Below are 25,285 nucleotides of genomic sequence, written 5' to 3'. Positions count from 1 at the left end.
TAATTTTCCAGGCTCCTTGTCAGGGGTGGAGAGGAATAGCCATGGTGATGGAGGCCGCCTGGAACCCCGGCCAGACAGTGGGTTCCTGAGGCCACTTTGGCAAAGAAGATCCTGGCACCTCCTCTGGCCATCTATGTCCACTTTTTCTGCCTCTCTTTTTCAGTGGTTCTCAATCTTAGCTTCATATTAGAATCACCTGGGCAGGTTTAAAAAATCCTGGTGCCCAGGCCACACTCCAGACCAATAACATCCAACTCTCTGGAGGTCAGACCTGGGCATCGGTACTTTTTAAAGCTTCCTGCGTGATTCTAACCCAAGCCAAGGCTGAGAACCACTGCAGCGGACGTGCAGTTTTCAGGGGTGATTGGGAACACCTACTTCCATTTAAGAACAGCCCCTCAGGACTTTAGAGCTGGAAGGAGTCTGAGATTGTCTGGATCAGTTCCTATTAAATCAATGGAATCGTTTGTTAAAACAAGTCTTTATTAATAGAAAACATTTATATGACATTTACTATGTGCCAGACTCTATTCTAAATGCTTAACATATATTAACTCATGTCATCCTCACACTTTGAGGGAGGCACTATTATGAGGATGCCCATTTTACAGATGAGGAAACTGAGGCACACTGTAGTAACTAGCCCAAGGTCATAAAGCTACTTAATGATGGGAGCCACAGTTCAGAACCTGGGTGGCTGGGCTCCAGGGACTGCCAGTAACCTTTAGGTTGTTCTGCCTGTGGTGAAAGCCTGAGACAGACAAAAGAGCCTGGACCTGCCCGTCCAGCCCCACCTCAGGCAGAACACTGTTAGGGAGACTCAGTTTGAATCTGACCTCCAGCACCCTCCCTATGTGGATGAAGAAACTGTGGCCCTGACAGGGAAGGTGACATGGCTGAAGGTCCCTGAGGAGCATCAGGCAGAGCGGGGCTGGAAGCCTGGATCTCGGGGCTCAGGGGGCCCTGAGGACAGTGAAGAAGAGGTGACTTACTTCTCATTGTCGTAGTACAGCTTCCCAATGGCCCAGGCAACGATGATGGGGAAAGGCACACCTGGGGGAGAGACCGGCTGTCACAGGGCCTGTCGGTGGAGTCTGGGGGATGCAGGCCTGGAAGACCCCAGCGCAGCCCAGGGCCTAGAGGCGGGCAGGGCCTCCCCAGGTACTCACTGGCCTACCATGCCTCCTTTAAGATGTTCCCATCGTCCCTGCCCCCCAGGTAGCGGCGGAGGGCTGTGTGCACACCCCACCACCCTAACCCGGCCTCAGTCTCAGGCCCTCAGCCGGCCGGTCTGAGTGTGGGTGGGGAGAGGACGGCGGGTCAGGGCGGGGGGCTGGCCCGCTCACCCCAGCCGATGCAGATGAACATCCACTTGCGCAGCCGGTCGGTGGAGTAAGTCAGCACGATGGCTGTGTGCAGGTAGCAGCCCTCGCCAAACATCCAGAAGAAGTTGGTCACGTGGAAGTAGTTGTAGGCGGCTGTCACCAGCCTGCACCAGCCCTGCCGCCCGCGCCATCAGAGGTGACGGTTAACCAGGGAGGGGGGATGGGAGGGAGCAGCCTGGGGCCTCCTCCCGGCAGGATGGGGCACCCCCCAGGGTCCACTCCTGTGCTGTGGGCTCCAAGGCCTGGCTCTGGTCCCTCCTCTGCAAAGGCAGCCCCACCCAGACCCCTCCCCTGACCCTGGGCCTGCCCCTCCAGGACACACCACGTTGCTCTGGTGGACTTCCGGGCTCATGGTGAGCTGGACCACGAACCACGTGGCATTCCGCAGGATGAAGGCCGAGATGAGGTTCCAGTGGATGGTGTTTCTCAGGCACCGGATGCTCCTGTGGGCGGCAGGGGAGGGTGGGCGACAGGCGGAAGAGGAGGAGAGAGGAGATGACGGCTAGGTCACCAGCGTCACTCCAGCCCAGATGCATGAATGCGGAAACCGAGGCTCCGAGCGGGGCGGGCTGACTAAGTCACACTGGGAGGCGGCAGCGGCGGCTCTCCTGACGTCCCACAGGCCCCTTCCTAACTGTGGCCCACCCAGACCTAAGCTCCAGGGCAGAGCCTGCCACATGGCCAATGCTGCAGGGACCAGGGGCTGCTGGCTGCTAGGGACGCCCCTTCTCCCATGAGCACTCTTCCCTCCCTGTAGCTCCAAGTTTGAGGCTCAGAAAACATAAAAGGCCTGCAGCAATAGGCCTCCCTCCCAGCTTTCAGCCCTGATGCTCAGCCCCTGCTGACAGCCCCCATTCCTGGCACAGACCTGGCTGGCACCGCCACCTGCATCCTTGGCAGTTGTGCTGGGCCCAGGCAGCTTCAAACCCAAAGTGGGCTCCACCTTCCTGGTCTCCCAAATGGGTGCAGCCCGGCCTGGGTGTGGGTGACACAGGTGAGCCTGGGCTTTGGCCATCCCCCTCCCCTCTGCAGTCACTGGGCAGGGTTGCAGAAGTGACCCTGCCAGAGGTTCCAAGGGACCTGGGACATCTATATCTGTCACCTGCTCCCACTGAGGTGAGAGAGCTGGACTCCTCCAGCCCACCGCTGCCTCCTGTATCTTACTTCTCCCCGCTGCTCAAGGCTTGGGGGGGGGTGGCGGGGGACAGTGCCAGGGTCTCCTCACCTGAGCCGCAGAAATAGGACAAAGGCCACCAGGAGGGCTACCAGGGAGATGCAGTGGCCCAGGTAGTTGATGATGACGGCAACGTGGTAGTGTACTTTGCTCTTCTTCTGAGGCAGAAGAGAGGGGCAGAGGTGAGGCTCCTTCACAGCTGTGCCCCTGTGCCCACTGGATGTGCCGGGACAGCCCACCCCCACAGGTGCCTGGGACAAAGTGGACCATGATAACAATAGTTGTCCCTTCCGGAGCCCCTGCTATGCGTGAGGTGTTGTCCTAGAGCAGTGCCGTCCAATCTGAGTCTATGTCTGTCTGTCTGTCCCCCAATCCCATGCTCTGTGCACTGCTCCGTGCTGTGGGAAAATTGTCAGTTAACTTGAATCTCCATATCACATAGGGTTCCCCACCCTGTGCGCACAAACACGCATGCACGGCTCACGGATGTTCTCTCACGTTCACGTTTCCATTCAGTCCCAACACCAGGTGGCCCTTGTGGTGCAGACCAACCCTCTAGGACGTCTCTCCTCCTCCCGTTTCTGAGTTGAGCCACCATGCTCTCCATCACCCCTAAATCCCTCCCTGCAGTTGAGGCCCGCTCCTCTCAGCGAGGAGGGGGAAGGGCCGTTGCCGTGGGTTAGCGTCCACAGAACCATTAGAAACCATAAACAACCTCTCTAGGCTCTCTGACTTGCTTCCCGGGTCCCACCCCTGGCCCAGGGGGTCTGCTTGAAGTCAGTGGGGTCCTCTCCCAGGACTAAAACAAAGTTCCCAATGTTATTACTTAATTCATTTCACACACTGATGGAAGCTGGGAAACGCGGCAGGCCCCTTTCCAATCAAAGTTCGCTCCATGAGTGTGGAAGCCCTCCCGCTTACAGAGTATTTTCTTTCCTTTTTTTTTTCTTTTTGGCCGCGCTGCGCGGCTTGCAGGATCTTAGTTCCTCGACCAGGGATTGAACCCGGGCCCTCGGTAGTGATGAAAGCTAGGAGTCCTAACCACTGGACCGCCAGGGAATTCCCTACAGAGTATTTTCCTATCTGTTATCTTCTCAAACCCTCAAGGCAACACTGGGGGAAGAGCCAGTAGGGGGTCTGTACCTTATTTTGCAGAAAAACAGGCCCCAAAGTACGCGGACTCGTCCAAGGTCACTCAGCTTCAAACCACCTCTCACCTTCATGTGCAGATTGACAAGATGCTGAGGCAGAAGACGGGTCCCGACCCCATGATGGTGGACTGGGGTCTCCAGGGCCCAGCTCTCTGCAGACTCCTGACCCCGTGAGAGCAAAGGCCCCCTTCACCCTTTTGTAGGTCCCAAGAGGGCAGGGGCTAAAGAGCCAGAGGGTGGCACACGGTGGAGCGCTGGGAACTGTGTGTCGAGTGCAGGAAGGAAAAATGGATGTTGGAAAGGCACTGGCTTTTGTGAGGGGAGGGTCCCTGGTAACCCCTGCCTCCCTCACCCTTTCCAGGTTCTGGGGTGGGGCACGGGCATGATGATGCCCGGAAACTGGCAAGTATTGAGAACAAGATAAGCTCGCAGGAGACTTTGTGCACCCTTTCAGAGCCACCGGAGCTCCTGGCTCTCCGTGGACCCTCCTGTCGGAATTACAGAATCCACGGGCATCAGAACTGGTCCCAAGGGATCAAGTCCAGCCCTACCCATCTTCCAGATGAGGAAACTGAGGCCTAAACTCACCCACCCAAGGACAAGAGGTGCACCTCTGAAGCAGGACACCTAACAGGCATCTGAGAAGGGGTGAGGCCCTCGCTCCCCTGCTCTCCCAGCCCCCGCTCTCCCCCTTCTGAAGGGGTATCCTCACCAAAGAAGCTCTGAGGCCCAGGCAGCTCTGTTCTAGGGGCTGGTTTTCCTGGAAGAAGCTTTCAGGAACATGACAGGAAATCACATTAGCAGCTCAGGCTCTGGAGCGCTGAGACCCAGCGAGGTGTAAATGGCAGTGGGGAGAGAGGGCGGGAGGGGCAGAGGGTATTCATTGCCATCAAATAAACGCGGGGGGCGGCGGGGTAGCATCTCTGAGTGCCTGGCGGTAGATGCCAAGTCCAGAGACTCCAGCAGATATGCACACATCCCGCCTGTCTGGAACTGACATTTAATTTCCTCTTATTAAATTTTCCACAAATCCATGCTGCGAAGCCCCTGGGTAATGGCAGAGTCTGTGGAGCCCAGAACGGTGTGATGCCCCAGCTTCACACACAGGCCCAGGTGGGCAAGATGAGCAGAGTGTGCAGGGAGGCCCTTCACTGCTCCCCACAGCAGGCCGAGCCGGGGTCCTCTGGTCTGGGGTGGCATGAGTCATTTATTAAGCACCGACTGTATGCCGGGCACTGCGCCAGGGGCTTTACAGACATCACTGCTTTTCTTTCTCACAACTGCCCTCTGAGAGTGTCCTTCTGTCCCCGTTTCTCCAGGTGAAGGGGCTGCATAATCGGCCCAGCATCGGCATCCAGGTCTGCGTGGCCTTAAAGACCCTCCTTCCTCTGTTCCCACGGTGCATTTCTTGGGGGATAAGCAAGGACCGAGAACAGAAGCACTGTCTTCGTCCTGGGCCCAGAGTTCTCAGGGAGCTTCTACGGGGAGGTGGGGGGCTCATGAGGGGTTTTCTCCACTGAGGCTGAGCGGGGAGAATTGGGCCGAACCATGCAGGGGACCACGTTTGCCTGACTCCTTGAGCTGCAGGGCCCAGGCTGGCTCCCAGCCCTGCTTCTCAGCTGCCACATCAGCCTGATGCAAGGCAGCTGGGGGGTTACGGTGCCGCAAGAGCCTGAGAAGACTGCTGGAGAGGTGGCAGTGCCATCCCGAGATGACCGGCATCACCAGGAGAGATGGCCAGTCACCCGCAAGAGGCGGTCAGTGATACCCTGAGGGGTGTTCAACGATACCCGGAAAGAACAGCCGGCAACATCCTAAGAGACACCCAGTGACACCCTGAGAGACAGTCGGTGACCTCCTGAGAGAAAGCCACCGTTAACTGCAGAAGCAGCTGGGACGCCTGAAGGTCACATGGACACAGCCAGTCCCTGGGGACCTGACCAGCACTCTGTCCTTGTCCAGTCTGGAGACCAGAGACTGGCAGGTAAGTACCCTGAAGAGGGTGGCGCAGTGTGGCACTGGGCAGAAGCCACTCCTCTGCACCCTCACGGACCAGAATCCAATAAGTAATTCTGACCAGACTCTCTGCAGGCACACCTGGTCCCAAGTGGTGGCAGTGTCAGACCTGTCCTGATGCCTTTTCAGGATGGCATGATGGGTTCTCCCCGCCTGGTCCCCACTGCCCCAGCCTCTCTCCCACCCCCATCCACCCCGTTTTGAGGCTCTCCCTCTCCACCTGGGTTTCCTGAGCTACTCCCTCACCCCACCCTGGGCACTCCAGCCCCTTGCTTCCCCAAAGTGTGGTCCCCAGACCAGCAACGTCAGCATCACCTAGGAGCTTGCAGGAATCTTAAGAAATGCAGAACCTCAAGCCCCACCCCAGATCCACTGAGTCAGAATCTTCATTTTAGCAAGAAGTCCAGATGATTCCTAAGCATTCCAGAAGCCCTGGTCGAACCAACGCCCTCTGCGAGCAGTGAACGCCGGCCCACGAGCCCACACCCCCAGAGCCCCTCTTATGTCCCATCAAAGTGTGTGCCCTCCCAGGATGTGCCGGAGGCCAGGGCTCTCCGAGCTCAGCAGAGTGTAGGGGAGGGAAGCAGAGTGTGTGCAAGTGTCAAGGGAGCGGTGGGGGGACGGGAGAGCTGTCTGGGGCAGTTTGGGGTGTCTCTGCAGTGGAGGGAGACAAGTGTGTGTGTGGGGAGGGTGCAGGCTGGTGCCGGGGTGGGGGTCACTGCAGGGGCTGGGCCATGCATGGAGCAAGCTCCCCGGCTGGGGGCCTGTCCCCTGCTGGTGATGGCTGTGGGCAGGTCTCCTCCCTGGCCTGGCCTCTGGGCGCCCTCACAAGTCTCATTTCACAGGCAGTGGTTCTGCGAATCCATTATCTGCAGCTCCTGGGGCGCTGATGCTTAATTAGGGTTGAGTCCGGGCCCAGAGCTGAGAAATCGGCTGCTCGGTTAATTGGCGACATTCCTCTTGCTCTTTCCCAGTAGTTCCAGGAGGGGACGGGGAGTCTTGGGAATGGGGAGGGGTCTGGCGAGGCTGGGGGCTGGCAGAAGGGGATGGCATTTTCACTAATTAAATTAACTGATTACCCAGAGTGCTAGGCAAAGTGGCCAGCGGGGGCTGCCGGGGAAAGGGTGGGCGGGGCAGCCCGGGTGGGGGTGAGCGCTGCAACCAGACGAACGGGGGTGCCCGTGACCCCATCGGGGGTGACCGATGGTTGGTGACCCCCCCCAACCATCCCCCCTCCCTGGTGAACACAACAGCCTCCCCTGAGCTCAGGTGATGAGGCCGAGGGGTGGCGGATAGATGGAGCGCCCTCTACAGGCCAAGATGCAGGCGGACACCGCCCTCCCTCCCCCAGGAGGCAGACTGAACGGCTCTCCGACCTTTTACAGACGAGGAAGCTGAGACTTAGTGAGGCTGAGCTACCTGCCCAGGGTCACACAGCACATGTGCTGGAACCAGAATCCAAACCCCTCCAAAGCCGGTGCTGTTCCCGTTACACTGCCTAAGAGGGGCCTGATGAGAAGCTGGTGCCCCCTAATCCGCCTTCTCCCCCCAACCCGCTGGTGGAGAGAGGGAGAGACCCCATCCAGGCAGAAGGGGTGGGAGCTGCAGAGTGGAGAAGGGCCTCTGCCCCTGATTCTTTGAAGGGTGTTGGGGGCAAGGGGGGCTGCTGAGTGTCCCCCGTCAGCCAACTAGAAGGAAGGGGCTTAAATTAGAGCAGGAGAGATTTGGGGGCCTGTGAATGTCCTCTGACGTTCAGGAGGCGCCAATGCAGGGAGGGAGATTGAAGGCAGCTGTGACGTCTCCAGCTTGGTGATGTCCAAGAAGGGGACAGACGCCCGCTTCTCTGGGGTGGGGGAGGGGTGTCTGTCCTAAGGCAGGAGGCTGGAGACCTGACCTCCCCTTGGAGACACACGGTCAGCCTCAGGCCCTGCAGACCCAGCAGGATGATCAAAGCGCAGGGTGGGGTGCGACGGAGAGGCTGCAGGCTTCTTGCCTTAGCTGTGCTCCCCGACACTGTCCCTCTCCGGGCGTGAACTGCGGTCCTAAGAGCTGCAGACAACACTGACCCGCCTTTCCCATCCCCCTGCCTCCTCTACTGTGTGCTAGGTAAGGAGTTCCCCACTCCGCTGTGTGCTAGGTAAGGAGTTGCCCACCCGAGCCCTACCCGAGCCCATCTCTTCTGGTTTGACTACGTTTCCCAACATGGGAACCTTACTTCCTTCCTCCCCAGCCCTGGACTTCTGGGGTTGGCTCACCATGTAGATGCTTAGCAACCTGGGGGCTATCTTTGCTCAGGTCAGGTCACTGGGGAGCTGGGCCAACCCACCCGGCCTGGGATGGACCATACGGCCTGGCCTGTGTGACATTAGATGCCAGGAAGCCTCTCGCCCTGCATCCCAAGTAACTCTTTCGTCTGCCAAAGCAGAACTACTAAAGAGCGTGTCATTCTTTTGGGCTAAGCACTGCCCTACCTTTGCAGCTTCTACAAGGAGACAGCAGAGCCCCAGTATCTCAGTGATGTGAGGCCAGGCAGCCTGGGGGAGCGGCTAACCCAGGCATGCGTGGGGTGGGGGGGGATGGGCAGAGTGCTAGGTGGGGAGAGCTGTTCTCCCACCATCAACCTCACTGCACGCCAAGTCCCTGGTTCTGGGCAAAGGGAGCCGCCTCCAAAGCCCCGGGGTCCAGGCTCTGCCTCACGCTGGCTGTGTTACTTTGTGTGAGTCACTCCCCCTTTCTGGGCCTCAGTCTCCCTCGCTGTAAGGTGAATGGGTTACCCTAGATCAGAGTTCCTCACTTTTTCCCCATCACCCCTCCCCCACACTCCCCCCTGCACTTGTTAAAAATACAGATTCCCAGGTTGTCCTTGGAGAGTTTATCGGATGTTGGGTGCAGCCCTGTATTTGAACAAGCGCGCAGGATGATTCTTATCCCCAGGCAGATCGAGATGGGATGGAGGGTCTCCAAGGTCCCTTCCAGGTTAGATCTTTTAGGCACTGGAATTCTTGGAACTGCCTAGACCAGCCCCTCTCTCCCACGCCCCAGCAGCCTGGGGCCCTTGGACAACTGGGGGCATCTCCCATCTGCCCTTTCCTTTCTGCTCACTCCTTCTTCCCTCTCCATGACTCCCACCTTCCTCAGCACCCGCCAAAGGGGTGGGTGGAGATGTCGGGGAGGAGACAAGGGGGACGGAGGTGGCAGCAACACAGAACGACAGATATGCCCATGCGTCTGCCAAACATCACCGTTATTCACTGCGGCACTGTTTGTCATAAGCAAAGATGAGAATAAAGACTGGTTAACTAAGCTATGGAACATCTGTACAATGTGATATTATGCAAATGTAAAATAGAAGAACGAAGATGCTCTTTACGTACTGATATGGAACAATCGCCAAGACGGACGATTATATGAAAAAAGCAAGGTGTTGAACGAAGTGTATAATAGGCAACGTTTGGGTGAAAAACAAAAAAGAATATATATACATAATTGCTTGCCTATGCAGAGACTGCCTCTGGAAGAACTCTTAAGAAACTGGCAAAATGGTGACCTCTGGTGTGGGAGCCCAGTGGGCTGGGACAGGGCTGGGAGCGAGATTATTTTGTTTTCCCATTTGTACCTGTTGAATTTTGTATTGCGTCTAAGCAACGTCTTTCTCAAAAACATTTAAATATTTGAAAGGCTCTTCAAGGGCTTTTTCCAGCTCCATGGCTCCTCCCACCCACATCCCGGATTCGAACGCAGGACCCTGGCTGGACCTGGATGTGTCACTCCAGTGGGTGGGGTGTAAACGGATGAGAACCGGTCCCAGTGAGCTAGGAAGGAGGGAGGGAGGGAGGGAGACTCAACTCAACGCTGTCAGAGCCTGCCCGCTGCCCTCTGGCCTCACCCTCCCTTGAGGATGCCCACTCACGGGCTGGCCTAGTTCTGGCTCCCCAGTTGGCTTCTCTCAGCCTCTGGCTCTCCCATCCGACTGGCTGGTAGCAGGCACAGAGCCGTGCTGGGGGCCCAGGCCCAGCCCTCAACAGGGTAGCTGGCTCGGAGCCTCACCTCCTCGCTAAGGATCTCCTGGCATTCTGAGTAGTTCACGCGGGCGGCCCAGGTGCCATTGGCCAGGCACTCCCGGTAGCCGTTGTCTGGAAAAAGAAGAGAGTCAAAGTGACCCGTGGCTCCTCTCCCAAAGAGTAACTGAGCATCTGTCCGTCCATTCGACTGTCCATCTAACCGTCCTTCTGGGCCAGCACAGGAGCCGGCTTGCTGGGGGGCTCTGGGGTGAAGCTGGGGGGCTCTGGGGTGAAGCTGGGGGGAGGAGCTTTCTTACTACCTCCACCTTCCTGCCTCTTTCTGCCCACTGGCCCCCCACAGAGGTACAGTGGTGACCCCAATGCGTGCCCACGGGGCCATGGCTCTGCCCACCCAGGCTGGCACAATCATGCCCACGGGACTGGCCCACGGGCAGAGGCCTGACCAGCTCACCGGGCCGTTTCCTGCTTCCTTGCAAGCCCTTATGTGGGGCAGATTACAGTGGGCACCCTTCTGAGAAATCTCCCATTTTGGGGTCTCACAGGGTAGCAGTGTCTCACGGGGGTGGGGATCACAGGGCAGCTGTTAGGGAAGGTCCCCAGGGTGGCATTTCCCTACGGCAGGCCTTATGTTGGAGGGTCACGTAGTGGGAGCATCCGTGGTGGGGGTCTCTCGGGACAGAAGACGACAGGTGGCAGGAGATGGGAGATGTGCTGGGGGATGTCACGGGAGTGGGTCTCGTGTAGCAATTATTTCGTAATTAGGATCCGTTCCAACTGGCTCCCAGCCTGGCACACGGCACTTGGGAAAAAAAGGCAGGAATGTGGCCCGGGAAGGGGTGGGGGGATCCAAGCAGTCATCAGCCTGGAAGCCAGAACGTGTCACCTTCTAAGGAGACTGGGAGTTGCCTGTGGTCTGAACTGAGGCCTGGCTTCAGGGCTCTGGGACACCCTCCTTCCTGGCCGCCCCCCGGGGACACCAGGGCCCTGAAACCCAGTAGGGTGGGGTCCAAGGGAGATTCAAATCTGGAGTCTTTTCCTCTTTGCTGGCGGAGGTCACCCTGCTCCACCCTGTACCCCTCTCAGGCATGGGTAGCTCTAACTATGTTTCCCTGAGTAAATTCTGGTCCTGACACCAGGAAGCACTGGCTGGAAGAGGCTTGAGCCATTTCCACCGGAGCCCCTCGCCTGCTGCAGCCTTTCCATGGCTCACACTGACCTTCACCTCACATCACCCCCCCAGCAGGGCCGAAGGAGGTTGCGGAAGCTGCTTGAGTCCCAGTCCCAGCAGTGGCAGAGCGCCACGAGAGAGGCAAAACGGGGGCCCCCACTGCGTGAGTGCCATCGGCCAGCTGGCCTCTCAGGACCCTCTCCTAACGTGTAAGAGGAAGGGCTGGACCAGCTGATCCCCAAGAGGCCGTCCAGCCTGGGACCTGCCTCTCTGCTGGCAGCACCACACAGGAGGGAGAGGATGGGGTGGGAGGTGGGTTTGCGGCTGCCTCCCCAGGAGAGGCAGCCCCGGCCTGGCCTCCAGGGCTGCCGGGCTGAGACCTCCTCTCTAACGCTGCCCCTCAGCCCTTCTGCCGAGAGGCTGTTCTCGCACAGCACACCAGTGGGGAACTGAGGCTAACTGGATTTTTAAAGCTCTGCTCAGCTTCCCTGCCAGTGGACCTGAGTCTCGGCAGAGTTGAGCCCTTGGGCAGAGTTGAAGATGCTGCCGATTCCCTCCTAACTGCTGAATGAGGAAAAAGCTACCAGAGGGCTGAGGGCTCGGTGGCTGGGGTTTCGGGGACGCCTGTGGGGAGGCACGGAAGCAGGGGAAACCAGTGTGTCTGCCATGGACGGAAGGTGCCTGGGACCAGAGGCTGCTCCATAGTGTCTTCAAAGAAAGGGACTTGGGGTCAGAGATCTGGTGCGAAGGGGCATGAGGGCAGGGGTGGGAGCTGCTGCCTTAAGAGAGGCAGTATACTGTCGTGTTCCGAGCTCGCCACCCAGACAGCCTGGGTTCGAATCCTGCCATCAGCTGCCACTGGCTTTGTGTGTGAACCTGGATGAGTCCCACGACTTCTCAGCTTCCTTATCTGCAAAGACAGAAATGGTGCTAACAAGGGTTCCTACCTCAATGGTTGAGTGGCATTTTTAGCTGATGTATACAGGGTGCTTGGAGCTCTACCTGGCATGTGGTGTGTGCTGTTATTCTTACCATTATTGTCTTGGAGCTATATTTCTATAACCTTACCTAAGACTCAGAACATGTCGCTTGTCGCTATCATAGGGGGCCCTGGCGGGGATTCCGGGAGGCATCCCCTTGGCTCAAGCTCCCCTTTGAATCCCATAGGTGGGGCAGGAGCCTGGAGTCCTTCCCAGGCCGGGTCATAGAGGGAGCAGGCTTACAGGAGGCGATCCTGCAAGAAAACAGGCCCAACAAGCCGCGAGTCGTTGCCAGGGAGGAGGCGACTTCCTTGTCTTTAATTGCTGAGCTGAGCAGTCCTCCTGGAGAGTCATGGGAAAATGGATATTTTGGGAAATGCTTCCCATTCCTTTGAAGATCAGATGCAGTGGGAAGGAGGCCATTAAGGGGAAGGTGTAGAGGTCCTGGCAGCACCTTGTCAGTAATGAATTAAAGAGCGCCTAATGATTAGGTACGATTCTGCGTTCCCAGTCGCTACTGATTACACGGGTGTTCCTCATCATTCTGGCACTGGGGGCACCTGGAAAGGGCAGTCTTCCAGCCCTGCCCCCACGTCAAGTAACCATCACCTCTTCCATCTCCCCTCCTGGGATCACAGAGGGGAGCGCAAGGGAGCCGAGAGAGCACCTCACCCAAACCTCCCACCACCCATCCTGCAGGTGGAGAAACTGAGGCCCGGGAAGAGCCAGTGCAGAGGGTTCCTTAACCAGCGTGCAGGTGGAGCTGGGACTAGAACCCAAGACTCCCGGCTTCCACTTATGGCAGGGCTGCCCAATTGAGTTATATGTGCCCAGGCACTAAAGGTTTATTTGCGGCACGTCAAGTCACCTTTGGGGACAAGAGTGGGGGTAGTTCATGGGGAGTGGCCGGGACCGGCTGCAAAGGTAGGCAGGATTGTAGCTAGCGGGTGGACTTGACCATGGGGGCAATGGGGACCCACAGAAGGGCTGACTCCAAGCAAGGGTGTGACAGGGTCAGATGAGAAACTAGGGTTGGAGATTGGGGTACCCTGGACCGGGGCAGTGGCATTGGGGATGGAGGGCAGGGAGGGTCAGACATGAGACTCACTTTGGAGGTGGAAGTGACAGGACCTGGTGCTCTGGTGAGGGGACTTGGGGGGGTTCCTCCTGGAAGCAGCCCTCCCGTGCCCCAGCAAGCACCAGCCCTAACGCTGCCTTTCTCTGGGGAGCTGAGGGGAACAGCCGGAGGGCTCTGGCTCCCCAGTTCCGGCGCTGCCTCCAAGCCTGTGACCTTGGGCATTTTTAGCCTCTTCGCCTGCATTTCCAACTACGATGGGCCCAAGTTAGAGGCTGGCAGGATACACAAACTCTCCTTTAGGTCCTTCTGCCCTTCCTCCTACTTGCATTCTCTGCACACCTCCTCCAGGCTTTCTTCTCCTCCTGGTGTCCAGGGTGCAGTTGCAGACACACGAAACTGCATGGTCTGGCTCTTCCAGCCTCCCGCCCAGTCCCAACACCTCCCCAGGGCCCTCCCACCCCTCCTTGGCTGTGGCCCCCAACCCGAACCCCATTAATCCAGCTGGGAAAAAAAAAAAGAGAGGGGCAGGAGAAGGAACTTGGGAGTTCTGAGCTGGACAGAGTCTTAAGAAGCCACGTCATCGAGCCTTCTCCATCCTCAGAGGAGGGGCCAGAGGGCCATAAGAGAGGAAAATTGTGTTGAAGGTCACAATTGGTGTCTGCGGTCCCCCTCTGTCACCTCTTGGGGGGCTCTGAGCTCAGGCCCACCAGATCCCAAGGGCCCACCCAAGGAACCCCCCACCCTCCCCTCAGACAGCTCAGGGCCCCTGGCCTGCAGCTGTTGCCTCTTGATAAGCAGGGGCTGTGAGGCACTGACAGGGGAGAGCAAATTAATTCTGAGGGTGACAGGTGGCATAGCAAGAAGCCGCAAAGCCTGGAGGTGGAGGCTCAGGGCCCCAGGGGAGCAGGGTGTTTACACGGGGATCAAGTATCTGAACAAACCCTGCCCGGGGCAGTCGTCTCCCACCCCCACCCCACCTGTGGGCCTACATGCAAGGACAAGCCCCCTGCCTACGGATCTAAAACTCTGAGTCCCCCCGTCTCGTGGCTGGAGGGCCCTGGATAGGCCTGGTATCCTCTCTGAGCAAAGTTAGGGCTTTCTGATGATTTCTGCCCTACCTCATGGCTCATGCCAACGTTAACCCAGTTTGTCAACTGCAGAAGAAAGTGTCAGACAGACCCGGATGCAAATTCCAGCTTCACCTCTTACCAGCTGCTGACCTTGGGCAACTTCCCTAACCTCTCTGAGCCTCGGAGGCCTTAGTTATATAACACAGTCACATGTAGCATCTTCCAGGGTATCGTGAGCATCAGTAGTAACGAGCAGAATACCCAGCAGAGCACAGAGCTGGCCACTGGTCAATGGCGGTTGTACCCATGAATGGCATTATTATTACTGTCATTGTCATTATTATTTTCCCCACCTCCAACAAGTCCCAAGCTCTCCCCATCCTGTCCCACCTCCCAGGAGATGGTCTGCCCTCCACGGGCTCCCTTACTTGTGGTGTTGTAGCGGACACCGTAGAAATAGGCAGGGCAGGGTCGAACCACCAGCTGCCCTGCGGGGCTCTGGGGCCAGCAGGTGCCAATGAGGTCCACGGATGCGTTGCACTGCAGTCCTGGGGGCAGAGACAGCTGGTGAGGCAGAGTAACATCCCCTCTGCAGTGTCCCACCCCCTCCCCACTGGGCCACATTCACAAGCCATCTGGGGACAGAACAGGAGCAATGACCCCAGTGCAGAGATGAGCTCCTTTTCTGAAGAGGAGACACCAGGGAAAGGAATCTGAATTTGATGCTATGGCACTAGGGAGACAATGTGGGTTCCAGAGCAGAGGAGGAACAGAGATGGCTGGAGGTGGTGTTAAAAGCTGAGATCCTGGCTGGCATTTAGAGGAAGGCTGGACGTGCTCCAGGTCCTCTGCTCTGCAGCCTGAGGACACTTCTCTTGGCCCTTTACTTGGACCGCAGCTCTTAGAATTCACAGCATGGGACTTTCCTGGTGGCGCAGTGGTTAAGAATTCGCCTGCCAATGCAGGGGACATGAGTTCAATCCCTGGTCCGGGAAGATCCCACATGCCGTGAAGCAACTAAGCCCATGCGCCACAACTACTGAGCCTGCAATCTAGAGCCCACGAGCCACAACTACTGAGCCTGCATGCCACAACTACTGAAGCCCGCGTGCTCTAGGGCCTGAGTGCCACAACTGCTGAAGCCTGCGTGCCTAGAGCCCGTGCTCCGCAGCAAGAGAAGCCACCACAATGAGAAGCCCACGCACTGAAACAAAGAGTAGCCCCCACTCGCCGCAACTAGAGAAAGCCTGCGTGCAGCAATGAAGACCCAACGCAGCCAAAATAATAAATAAATAAATAAATAAGAAAAAGAAAAAACCCACATTTAATATTAAAAAAAAAAAAAAGAATTCACAGCCTGGAATGGCTCGGAAGAGACCCAGCCAACCCCTGACCCAGTTCCCTCACATGTTTCTAGAACCAAACCACATCTGCTCTGGACCGGCAGGGAGGAACCAGCTAAAGGAAGCTGGCCCACCTTCCAGCTCACCTGATAACCACTTTTACGGAACATTCGTGCTCTGGTCTGTGCTGGGACCTAGGAGAGGACTGACTGAGAAGGGGACCATGGAGAAAAAAGGGAGGGAGACACCACGTGGGGGAGTGGAAAGGAATCAGTAATCTGGAACCCTGGCTTCAGATTGGTCTCTGCTACTCATTTGCTGTGTGACTGTAGGCAAGTCTCTTGCCTTCTCTGAGCCTTAGTTTTTTATCGATAATGAAGTAGTTGGATCTGATCAGAAATTCTTAATCTCAGTCCACTGGAAGCTTTAAGGGTTCATAGAGACTTTGAAATTAAGTGAAAAATTTGTTCTATACATGCAGTTGGGAAAGGCACCATGGCTTTCATTAGATTCTCAAAGGGGTCTGTGACTCAGAAAAGGATGTAAACAACTGGACTAGAGAGAGGATGTCAAAATCCCCTTCCAAATGTTTGCCCTTAATTAAGAGCTTTTTTGTGGAGCGTGCGTGTGCGTGTGTGTGTGTGTGTGTGTGTGTGTGTGTTGGAGCAGAGCTGAAGCCACAGTAACACTTCTGGGAAGGTGGGGGGGTTTTTGGTCTCCAATGGGTGGGGGCTGGGCTGAGGACAGTCCTGGCATCCCTCCTGATGCTGCTCCTTCTTTCTCTGACTTTCCATGCCCCTCTCCTCTCAAGGCTGGCACACCAGTCCTGTGGAGACCCAGTGTGTCCATCACGATGGGAGAGGTTAATAACCTGAGACTGGCCATAGAGTGTACAGACAAGCCAGGGAGAGCCACGAGCCAATGAAGGGGTGGCATCTTCAGTCCAGGGCATCAGCAGCTGCTAAGCCCTGGCTGGGGCCCGCCTGCCATCTCCCCCCAGCTGAGCCTGTGCCCAGTCTGTCAGGAAACAGCATTGGGTTAGACTGGCATCCCTTACTTGCTGGATGCAGGGCAGTGCTGAGCAACACTTGTACCAAATTCTGGTTTTTCTTTCTAATCAAAGCTATTCATAGGATGTGTGTGCAAATCTGGGCTCAAGGGCCAAAGGCTTCGAGGCTAAGTGGTTTAATTGAAAGAGAAAGAAATCTGGATTGGGGCTTAATGGACACGAGGAGTCGGCCAGCTAGGCAGCAGGGGTGAGCCAAGCCCTGGTGCTGTACCACAGTGGAGCCCCCACGAATGACATCACAGAGAGGTGATGGGGGTAGGGGAGTGAGGAAATCAGGTTGAGATTTTAATCTGCCATGGGTCATGCCAGTCGTGCTGAGCCTGGAGGAGGGGAGAAACGGAGGCATGTGGCCGTCAGGAGGGAGGGATAGTATTACGGACCGTGCTCTGCTTCTCCAAAGGCCTTCTTCATGTATTTTGTTTGCTCCTCATTCACCCTGCAATGTCATTATTCCCTTTTTTTTTTTTAATTTACAGATTCATTATTCCCTTTTTACAGATGAGGAAACTGAGGCCCAGGGAAGTAAGTGACTTGCCCAGGGTCGTGAGTCAATGAGTGAAAGAACTAAGACTCATAACCAGGTGTTTGGGACTCTAAATCAAGTGTTCTTTCTATTACAGCACATTGCTTGCCAATACAGGGAGGAGAACAGTCAAAGAGGCAGCAGGGAAAGGAGGCAGTATTTACTGAGGGCTGACTGTGTGCCAGGCACCTGCCAGGCGCTTTACATATACCATGTGACTTCATAACCTTCCTCAGTAGGTTGTTCATTCACTCACTCATTCACATTATCTCCTGAGCTAGGCACTGGGAGATTAAATGGAATGTCACAAGTGGTACCTGGAACTTGCCTAAGGCCCACTCTCAGTGTAGCATCCGCCCTCTCTCCCCTGCCCTGGAGAGTTCCCCAGAGTCCCTTCAGAAAAGAACAGAGGGCAGGGCAGGACTGGGCACCAACTACAGCCAAGACCAGGCCACAGCCAAGGCAGGGACCGGCTGCTGAGCCAATGGCCCTCCTGGTCTCAAGGACCAGGTACCAGCCAATGCCCAGAGGCCTGACCCCACCCACGGCCGGTCGGGGATATGCAGGTGGGAATGGGCAGGGTAGAGCTTTCTGCCTCTAGTCCGTGGTACAGATTAGGATTCCATACCACCTACTATGGGTCTCACACCATCTGCCAATGTGGGTGCTAATTCTCCCTGTTTTACAGATAGGAAAACTGAGGCCGAGCAAATTGCTTATCCTTAGTCGCATAGACATTAAGAGGCAGAAGTGGGTTTTGACGCCTGCCCAGGGCTCTTCCCACTGCACCACAGCGGTCCCCAGTCTGGGCAACTGGCCTTCTCAGCATTTGGGTGCACTGGTCTCTGTGACCTGGATTCCTCCGGTAGTGCCTCCCTCTCTCCCTTCCTCCCGTCCCTCGACGCTCACAGAAGGCTGCGTGGAGGTGGTGCGGGGGAACACTGCATCAGACATGACCTTTACGTGAAGAGCCCAGAAAATCCTGGAGGGAATGAAAGCCTTGGTGCGAGACGGGAGGAAAGGGAGAGAGAGGCTGCAAGAATGGAGAAGAGAAACTAAATGCAAGCGGCCAGGGGACAACACTGCCCCTCCCTCCGAAAGAAAAGGCCCCTGCGCGCTGGCCTGGGCTCCAGAGACTGGGTGGGCGGGGTCCGAGGGAGAGAAGAGCCAAGCAGGGGTGCGGCCAGAGGCACAGGGCCAATCAGGAGTGGCGACCGGGCTACGACGCGCAAATACAGGCTAGAAAGTTCTAAGCGGAATTGGCCTCTTGGTTTTAGGGAGTAGACGGACAAGAGAGAGGTAGGGAGGGAAAAGAGGAGGAAAGGAAGGGTGTACAGGATTTGGGGGGCCGGGGGAAACGGCCTTTGTTGAACACTACTCTGTACCAGGCAATGTGAAGGGCACTTGATGAAATTCATGCCACCCATTCAATTCACTCCATCACTCTTTGAGGAGAAGAAAAGCAGGGAGGGGACAAGGGGAGAAGGAGAGAGGGGGAGAGAGAGGAAACAAAAGACAAAAGACACTGAGAATAAAACAGGGAGAAGCAGACAGAAAGCCAGGAGAACAAGGTACAGAGAAAAATAATTTCAGAGGTGCTGTGGGTGGGGTGGGACTGGATTTCCTAGTTGGGAAGGGGAGAAGGAAGGAAAGGAAGTCCTGGTGTCACTCAGCATGGGGGCTATAAGGACCTAGAGGTCAGGGCTGTTGGACTGCGATTCTCCAGGTCCCACTGATACAAATGTGCAGTCTCTCCTGCTCTCCTGGGGGCTATGTTCCCCCTTGGGTAGCATAGTTCTGGGCTGAGAAGCACTTTGGACCAGAGTAAACCAGCCTTGCAAATAGCCAGGTAGACTTACCAGCCAGCAGCACGAAGCCTGAGTTACTATTAGGACCCAACTCCTCCCTGTGCAGACCCGTCACCAGGATCCCCTCCTGCTCAGCGAAGTAATAGGTGGGGAGAAATAAAGACTTTGCTCTTTATTCAACAAGTTTTACTGACCACCTAAAAAATGTTTTAGGAGCTGAGGATACAGTAATGAATAAAATAAATGCCCTGCTGTCAGAAATAGAGACACAGATGTAGAGAACAAACGTACGGACACCAAGGGTGGAAAGCGGGGGTGGGGGTGGGGGTGGGGTGGGATGAATTGGGAGATTGGGATTCACATATATACACTAATGTCTAAAATAGATAACTAATAGGAACCTGCCGTATAAAAAAAAATGCCCTGCTGTCAGTCTACGGGGTTGGGGGTTGGGGTTGTGTGTGCAGACAGACAGACGTACCTGTTAACCAGTGAGAGATGCTATGGAGAAAAAACAAGCAGGGTAAGGAGATAAAGACTGACAGGAGTGCTATTTTAATTTGGTCCTAATACTTAGGCAGAGACCCAATGGAAGTGAGAGAGGTAACTGTGTGCCTACCTGGGGGAAGAGGGTTCTGGAGGGGACAGCAGCTACAAAGGCCCTCAGGCAGGTGTGTGCTCAGTGTGTCTGAGGCAGTAACATTCCTGTCGCTTGGTGGCTCACCCCCCTCACTCATGGGGCAGCTAGATCCCCACAGAGTTTCTTCTGGGGCTGGGGTGGGTGCAGCCAAAAGTAACCCATAAAACTGGTCCTGTATCTTCCTCCTTCCCCACACATGCGCAACGCAGATGCATGGGGGCCGACACTCCAGGTGTTCATGGGAGCACTGTGGTCAGCCCGCCCCAGATCCCTGCGAATGGAGGGAAGAGGAGAGAGGAACAGTAGGAAGGGCTCTCACCTGCCTCTGAAAAACACCTGCTGAGTCAGAGTCCTGGGGGGACTGCTTTAATGAACAGAAAAGAACCCTTTGAGGGTAGTTTCTTCCCCCAAATAGATGATATAGTTCCCTTCCCATCAGGCTCAGGGTCCAAATGTACTCAGCAGATCTTTCCATAGCAGATAACTTCCAAGAAAGGTTGGAACCTGGTTCCTGTCCCCAGTTATGTCGGGTCTCCCATCGGGGGCTTCTGAATGAACTAGGGTAGGTGGGCACGTGGCAGCAGCCCTGCAGCTGGGAAGCCCATCCCCCTGTTTGGTTTAAGCCCACGGGGGAGACTTAGCCAAGGCTGCGCCAAGGGGCCCAAGGGCAGCCTCTGAAACACACATGCCTGCTCATTCCAGGAAGGTGCTGCTGGGATGAATGGGCAGGGGCTCTGCCTGGGTCACCTGGCATAGAGAGGCCAGGCAGACAGTCCTGCTCTTTGCTCAGCCACTTTCTCATTGGACTGTCTTCTCCTTGGCTGGGCAGAAAAGAACCTTTGTAGGGTGTGTGATTCATCAGGACAAGTGGGTGGGAGCCTCCCGTCCTGTGGGTCTATGGGCACTTCAGTGTTGCACCTAGTATGGTGTCAGGCACATAGTAGGTTCTGAGGAATACTGGGAGCTGTGTGTAAACCCAGTATAGGTATGGGAAACTGCAGGGGCATCTCTGCACCCCTGGAGGACTGACCATAGTGGGCCCTGGGTACTGCGACTTTCCAGGTGACCACATACATGGTGGCGGGAAAGTCCAGAATCAGGCCATTTGATTCAAATCTTGGGGCTGCTGCTTAGTAACCACGTGTACTTGAGCAAATTACGTAACGTCTCTGAGCTGTACGCTTCTCTTCTGTAAGATGATGATAAAAATAATTCCTGGGCTTCCCTGGTGGCGCAGTGGTTGAGAGTCCGCCTGCCGATGCAGGGGACACGGGTTCGTGCCCCAGTCCGGGAGGATCCCACATGCTGCGGAGCGGCTGGGCTCGTGAGCCATGGCCGCTGAGCCTGTGCGTCCGGAGCCTGTGCTCCACAACGGGAGAGGCCACAACAGTGAGAGGCCTGCGTACCGCAAAAATAAAATAAAATAAAATTCCTAACAGTATTGTTTGATGACTGAATGAGATTAAAGCACTTAGAATGGTGTCTAACATACAATAGGCACTAAGTAAACATTAGTTGTTATTATTAGTTATTACATTAATTATTATAATCATTCATGACCTTCAGACAGGAGATGACCCTGGGTCCTTGCCAGTGCTATGATTCCATTTATCTCTGATGTCATGGGTCAATAATTCTATTACTTTCTGGCATCGTCATATTCATGCCATGATTTTATGAGTTGTCAGGTCTGTGATCTGCCACAGGATGGAGCCTCAGCCCTGGGGACCCACCTTCTCCCTGCTCCTGGCATGTGAGAGGCCCCCCAAAGGCCCCAGCTCAGTGCCAGCCACCCCGGCCAGACGCCCATCCATCTGTCTCAGTCCCTCCACCCCACCCTCACCATCTGTCCCTACCAGTGCCCATCAGTCTGGGTAGATCTTAGCGTTGGAGACAAACAGCCCATTTTCAGAGGCTGCTGTGGAGGGTGATGGATTGCGTGCCCTGAAGCCAGGCAGGCTGGGCTGGGCTGGGGGTAGGGGCACAGAGTACAAGTCATCGGGAAATGAACGACATTCATCACGGCCTGCTGCCTCCAAGGACAGGTGACACCTTCGTGGGCTCAGGGATGTCACTGCGCAGGAGCACAATAAGCGAGTCAGTGGAGACTGACCTGGCCGCCATGCAAGGGGCTGGGATCGGGGGTAGCTTCTTCTCAGGCCAGGCCTCCGAGCAGGTCTCTTCCCTCCCGGTCTTTCTCCAGACTCTTGCTCAAGAACTTTCTGTTCCTCATGGCCCAGCTTAGCCAACTTTGCAGGCAGATGCTCTGGGCTCCCAGGACCTCCCCAGGCTTACTGCTCTCCCCTCCCGACCCCTCCCCTGTTCTTCCACCAAACCCACCTGCTAGTCCTCAGTCAACTCTAGCTTCGGCTCAGAGCATTGGCTCTTCTCTGCCAGTCCCTGCTCAGAGTCTCTCAGAGACTCACCTTGAAGCCTCTTCCTTCAGGAAGGCTTCCTGGATTCACACCACCCCGATCTAACCTCCCTGCCACCTCCATTGTAGTGAGCACTTCATGGCAAGTGCCTGCCCCTCATTGCAGCTACACAGTAAGCACTTTAAAAGCCTGCTCTTACCAACAATAATAAATAATACTCAGTAGTGGTATGCACTCTACAGTTTGTGAAATATTGCCATTAAACATAGTGCATTTAATCATAACAGATCCTTGAGGCAGGTGTCAGCCCTACTCTATAACTGCAAAGTGAGGCTCAAGGGAGTCAAAGGCGCACTCATCCCTGTGGCTGTCGGTGGGGGGCCCTAGGGCACACAGGACAAGACTGAGCGCCACTATGAGCATGGGAACCCAGTCGGTGCTCCAGTTCTGGTGCTCATTCTCTCGCCCCCCAACCCCCACCCTACTGAGGGAACAGCAGGCCAGGGGGCAGCTGCCTGGAGCTGTGGAAGCCTCCTCTCCCCGCAGGCCCAGGTTCAGAAACTCCCTGCTTCCCTGCTAGCACGTGGTGGCCATTTCTCCAACAGCACGGGCCTTGCGCCTCATAGCACGTGTGTCTATGCACTTGACTCCCGTACCGGACTGTGAGCTCCTCTTTGTTCTCCCAGGGAACATGGGGCCCGGCGCACAGTAGGTGCTCAGTTAATGAGTTGGATTGAATCAAGGAGAGAGACCTGCAGAGGAAAATGAATCACCAAAGAACAAGCCTCTCAAAGACCCTCAGGTGCACCTCTCCACCTTCGCTGGGCAGCAGCATCCCCGGGACCCTGGGTAAAGGGACCAGGATGAGGGTTCAAGGACCACACCCCAGATTAGAAAAGGCATGGCCTGAGGAGCCCAAAAACCGAATTCTCCCACGCCTCAGTTTCCTCATCTGTACAAATATCTCATCTTAAACTCTTGTGAGGATGAAATAAGATTATTATACAAAAGCACTTTGTAAATGGTGAAGTTATACAAGTATTAGTAATATTTGCAGTTAAGCAGTATTTTCTATCGAGGAGGGGTAGAGCACGGTGCTAAAGAACGTATCTGGGAGCCAGGCTTCCTGGGCTCAAATCAGCTCCAGCACTTACTAGTTCTGCTCTGTGCCTCAGTTTCCTTATGTGTAAAAGGAAGATAACAGCACCTGCCTCAGGAGGTCGTAAAAACTCGGTGAATATACAGATGGTCGCCGACTTACGATGGTTCGACTTTAATGATTTTTCGACTGTACAATGGCTTGACAGCAATATGCATTCTGTACAAACCACACTTCAGATTTTGAATTTTGACCTTTTCCCAGGCTAGTAATATGTGGTACAATCCTCTCTCGTGATGCTGGCAGCGGCAGCTGCAGCAACTCCCAGTCAGCCACGCGATCATGGGAGTAAACAGCTGACACACTGACAACCACTCTGTACCCAGACGACCATTCCGTTTTTCACTTTCAGTACACTATTCAATAAATTACAAGAGATGTTCAACACTTATAAAATAGGCTTTGTGTTAGATGATTTTGCCCGACTGTAGCTAATGTAAGTGTTCTGAGCATTTCAAAGTAGGCTAGTCTACGCTATGCTGATCGGTAGGTTAGGTGTATTCAATGACTTTTTGACTTACGATATTTTCAATTTATGATAAGTTTATCTGGACGTAACCCCATTGTAAGTCAAGGAAGAGCTGTATCTCAAATACCTCGGACAGTGCCCCACACAGAGCGCCCTACATATTATGCTTCAGGCATTTTTAGCAGCAGCAAACAGCAGGTTTCCTTCCTCACTGATGCCTGAGTCAGCCCAGCCCTCCGCTCTGTTGGTTCTCACGGCTGCAAGGGCTGGGGCGACTTCCCCTGTGGTCCACCCCAAAGCAGGGAGGATAGCTACTTGGCACGCTTGCCCCGAGCCCCTCTGTGCCCCTGGCTGATGCTGTCACCTAGTCGCAGCTCTCTCTCCCACCACACTTACACCCACCTTCAGGACCCCGCTCGACACAGCACTCCGTGGATAGACGATGGATTGCTTGCAGCCCCAGAGGGGAAATCTCTCTGCTGTTCCTGCCCCAGGGCATGGCTCTGTGTGCAGGCTCTGGGAGCCCTGGGGGTGGGGGGGTGGGGACCTGGAATCTTGCAGGAGGCAGATGGGGGTGCTCACCAGAGATGTTGCCGGCCAGGGATAGGCTCTCGCAGTGCTGGTCCTGGAGGGAGGCGGAGATGGAGTGCAGCCCCAGGAGGAGAAGGGCCTGTGGGCACAGGGAGGTGACGGACACAGTTAGACTGTGTCATGAGCTGTCTGGCCTGGAGCTTCCTGCTGCCCCTCTTGCCCCCTTCATACGCGTCTCATTCCAGACACACACCCCTCCCCCACCGGCCCAGCCTCCCTTCCCCCCTCCTCCGTGTCCTCTCTGCCTACGAGGTCTGGGGCTGCCCTGCTCTCTGAGGGGCCTGAAAGGGAGGCAGGTGACAGCAGGAGCCCAGGTTCCCAGGACAGAGGGGAACTTTCTCCCTGAGGGCTGGGGGCCTCCAGAGCGGCTCTGCCTGAGCAAGCCACCTCCATCCTCACGGGGTCTCAAGGGTGGCACAGGCGTGTCCCAACACACCCACACCCACACCCTCCCACCTGCCCCCCCCCGAGCACCCCCCACCCGCATGGGCTCACAGAAGACCCCCATTGGTGAGCCTCCCTCCCTCCCCAGCTGCAGGAGCTCAGGCCCTGTGGTTTAATGAGCTGCCTCCCGGGCCCTCATCCCCACCCAGCTAATTACTGGTCACTACAGATCGTGCCTCACCATTTCCCAAGTCATTTTATATCCGCGACGGTACTTCATTCTCTGTGGGGCTGGCTGTCCCTGATGAGGAAGCTGAGGCCCAGAGAGGTGAAGGGATAAATGTGTCTGGAAAGATGCCTGCCCTAATCCAGGGAGAATCTTTGCCTCTTACCCTCCCTGGGGACTCTGTGTCACTCTGATTCCAAAATTTCAGCCCACCTGGGGAGAGTAGCATGGGTCTCACACCTAGAGGGCTGCCCACTTCTTCAACTAACACCCGCACATAATCATTGTGTCCCCTCCCTTAAGGTCAACACCTTCCCTGTGGATTTAGAGTCAAAAGAGACCTGGCATCCAGCCCCAGTTTCACTGTGTTGCCATGGGCAGGTTACTTGACCTCTCTGTGCCTCGATTTCCTCACCTGTAAAGACGGGTGTAATAGCCGCCCCACCACCACTCCGCCAGGCTTACAGGACGCAGTATAAGTAGAAGTCCTCTGTGAGCAGCACAGCTTGATCCAAGATGGGAGGGATTTTGTTTTGTTCATTGCATTCTAATTTGCTGAATGTATTAACGAGTTACATTGTGTTTCAGGTCTACAAGAGGCACTCAATAGGTCATGCTGATTGATTTGAACTTGGTGACTCTTATTTAGTCAGG

General features: G+C 55.7%; 1 protein-coding gene across 8 annotated transcripts in view; it reads right to left on the bottom strand.

Annotated features, from left to right (window-relative positions):
* The window catches only part of CRHR1 (corticotropin releasing hormone receptor 1), a 51,987-nt gene that overhangs the window by 4,195 nt on the left and 22,507 nt on the right, over window positions 1-25,285 (bottom strand). For 4 of the 8 annotated variants that reach the window (XM_067716737.1, XM_067716740.1, XM_067716735.1 and 1 more), the window contains exons 2-8: window positions 24,013-24,100; window positions 14,473-14,592; window positions 9,774-9,859; window positions 2,611-2,717; window positions 1,708-1,828; window positions 1,347-1,500; window positions 993-1,053 (exon numbers count right to left, since the gene is read on the bottom strand). In XM_067716737.1, coding sequence (XP_067572838.1) covers window positions 993-1,053; window positions 1,347-1,500; window positions 1,708-1,828; window positions 2,611-2,717; window positions 9,774-9,859; window positions 14,473-14,592; window positions 24,013-24,100 — 737 coding nt within the window. Of the gene's footprint in view, window positions 1-992; window positions 1,054-1,346; window positions 1,501-1,707; window positions 1,829-2,610; window positions 2,718-9,773; window positions 9,860-14,472; window positions 14,593-22,458; window positions 23,990-24,012; window positions 24,101-25,285 lie in introns of those variants that run through there. The other 4 variants (XM_067716738.1, XM_067716741.1, XM_067716743.1 and 1 more) reach the window with 3 other exon arrangements.

This window comes from Pseudorca crassidens, chromosome 19 (assembly GCF_039906515.1).
Source record: "Pseudorca crassidens isolate mPseCra1 chromosome 19, mPseCra1.hap1, whole genome shotgun sequence".
NCBI lineage: Eukaryota > Metazoa > Chordata > Mammalia > Artiodactyla > Delphinidae > Pseudorca > Pseudorca crassidens.
This window is presented reverse-complemented; position numbering and strand designations above follow the sequence as displayed.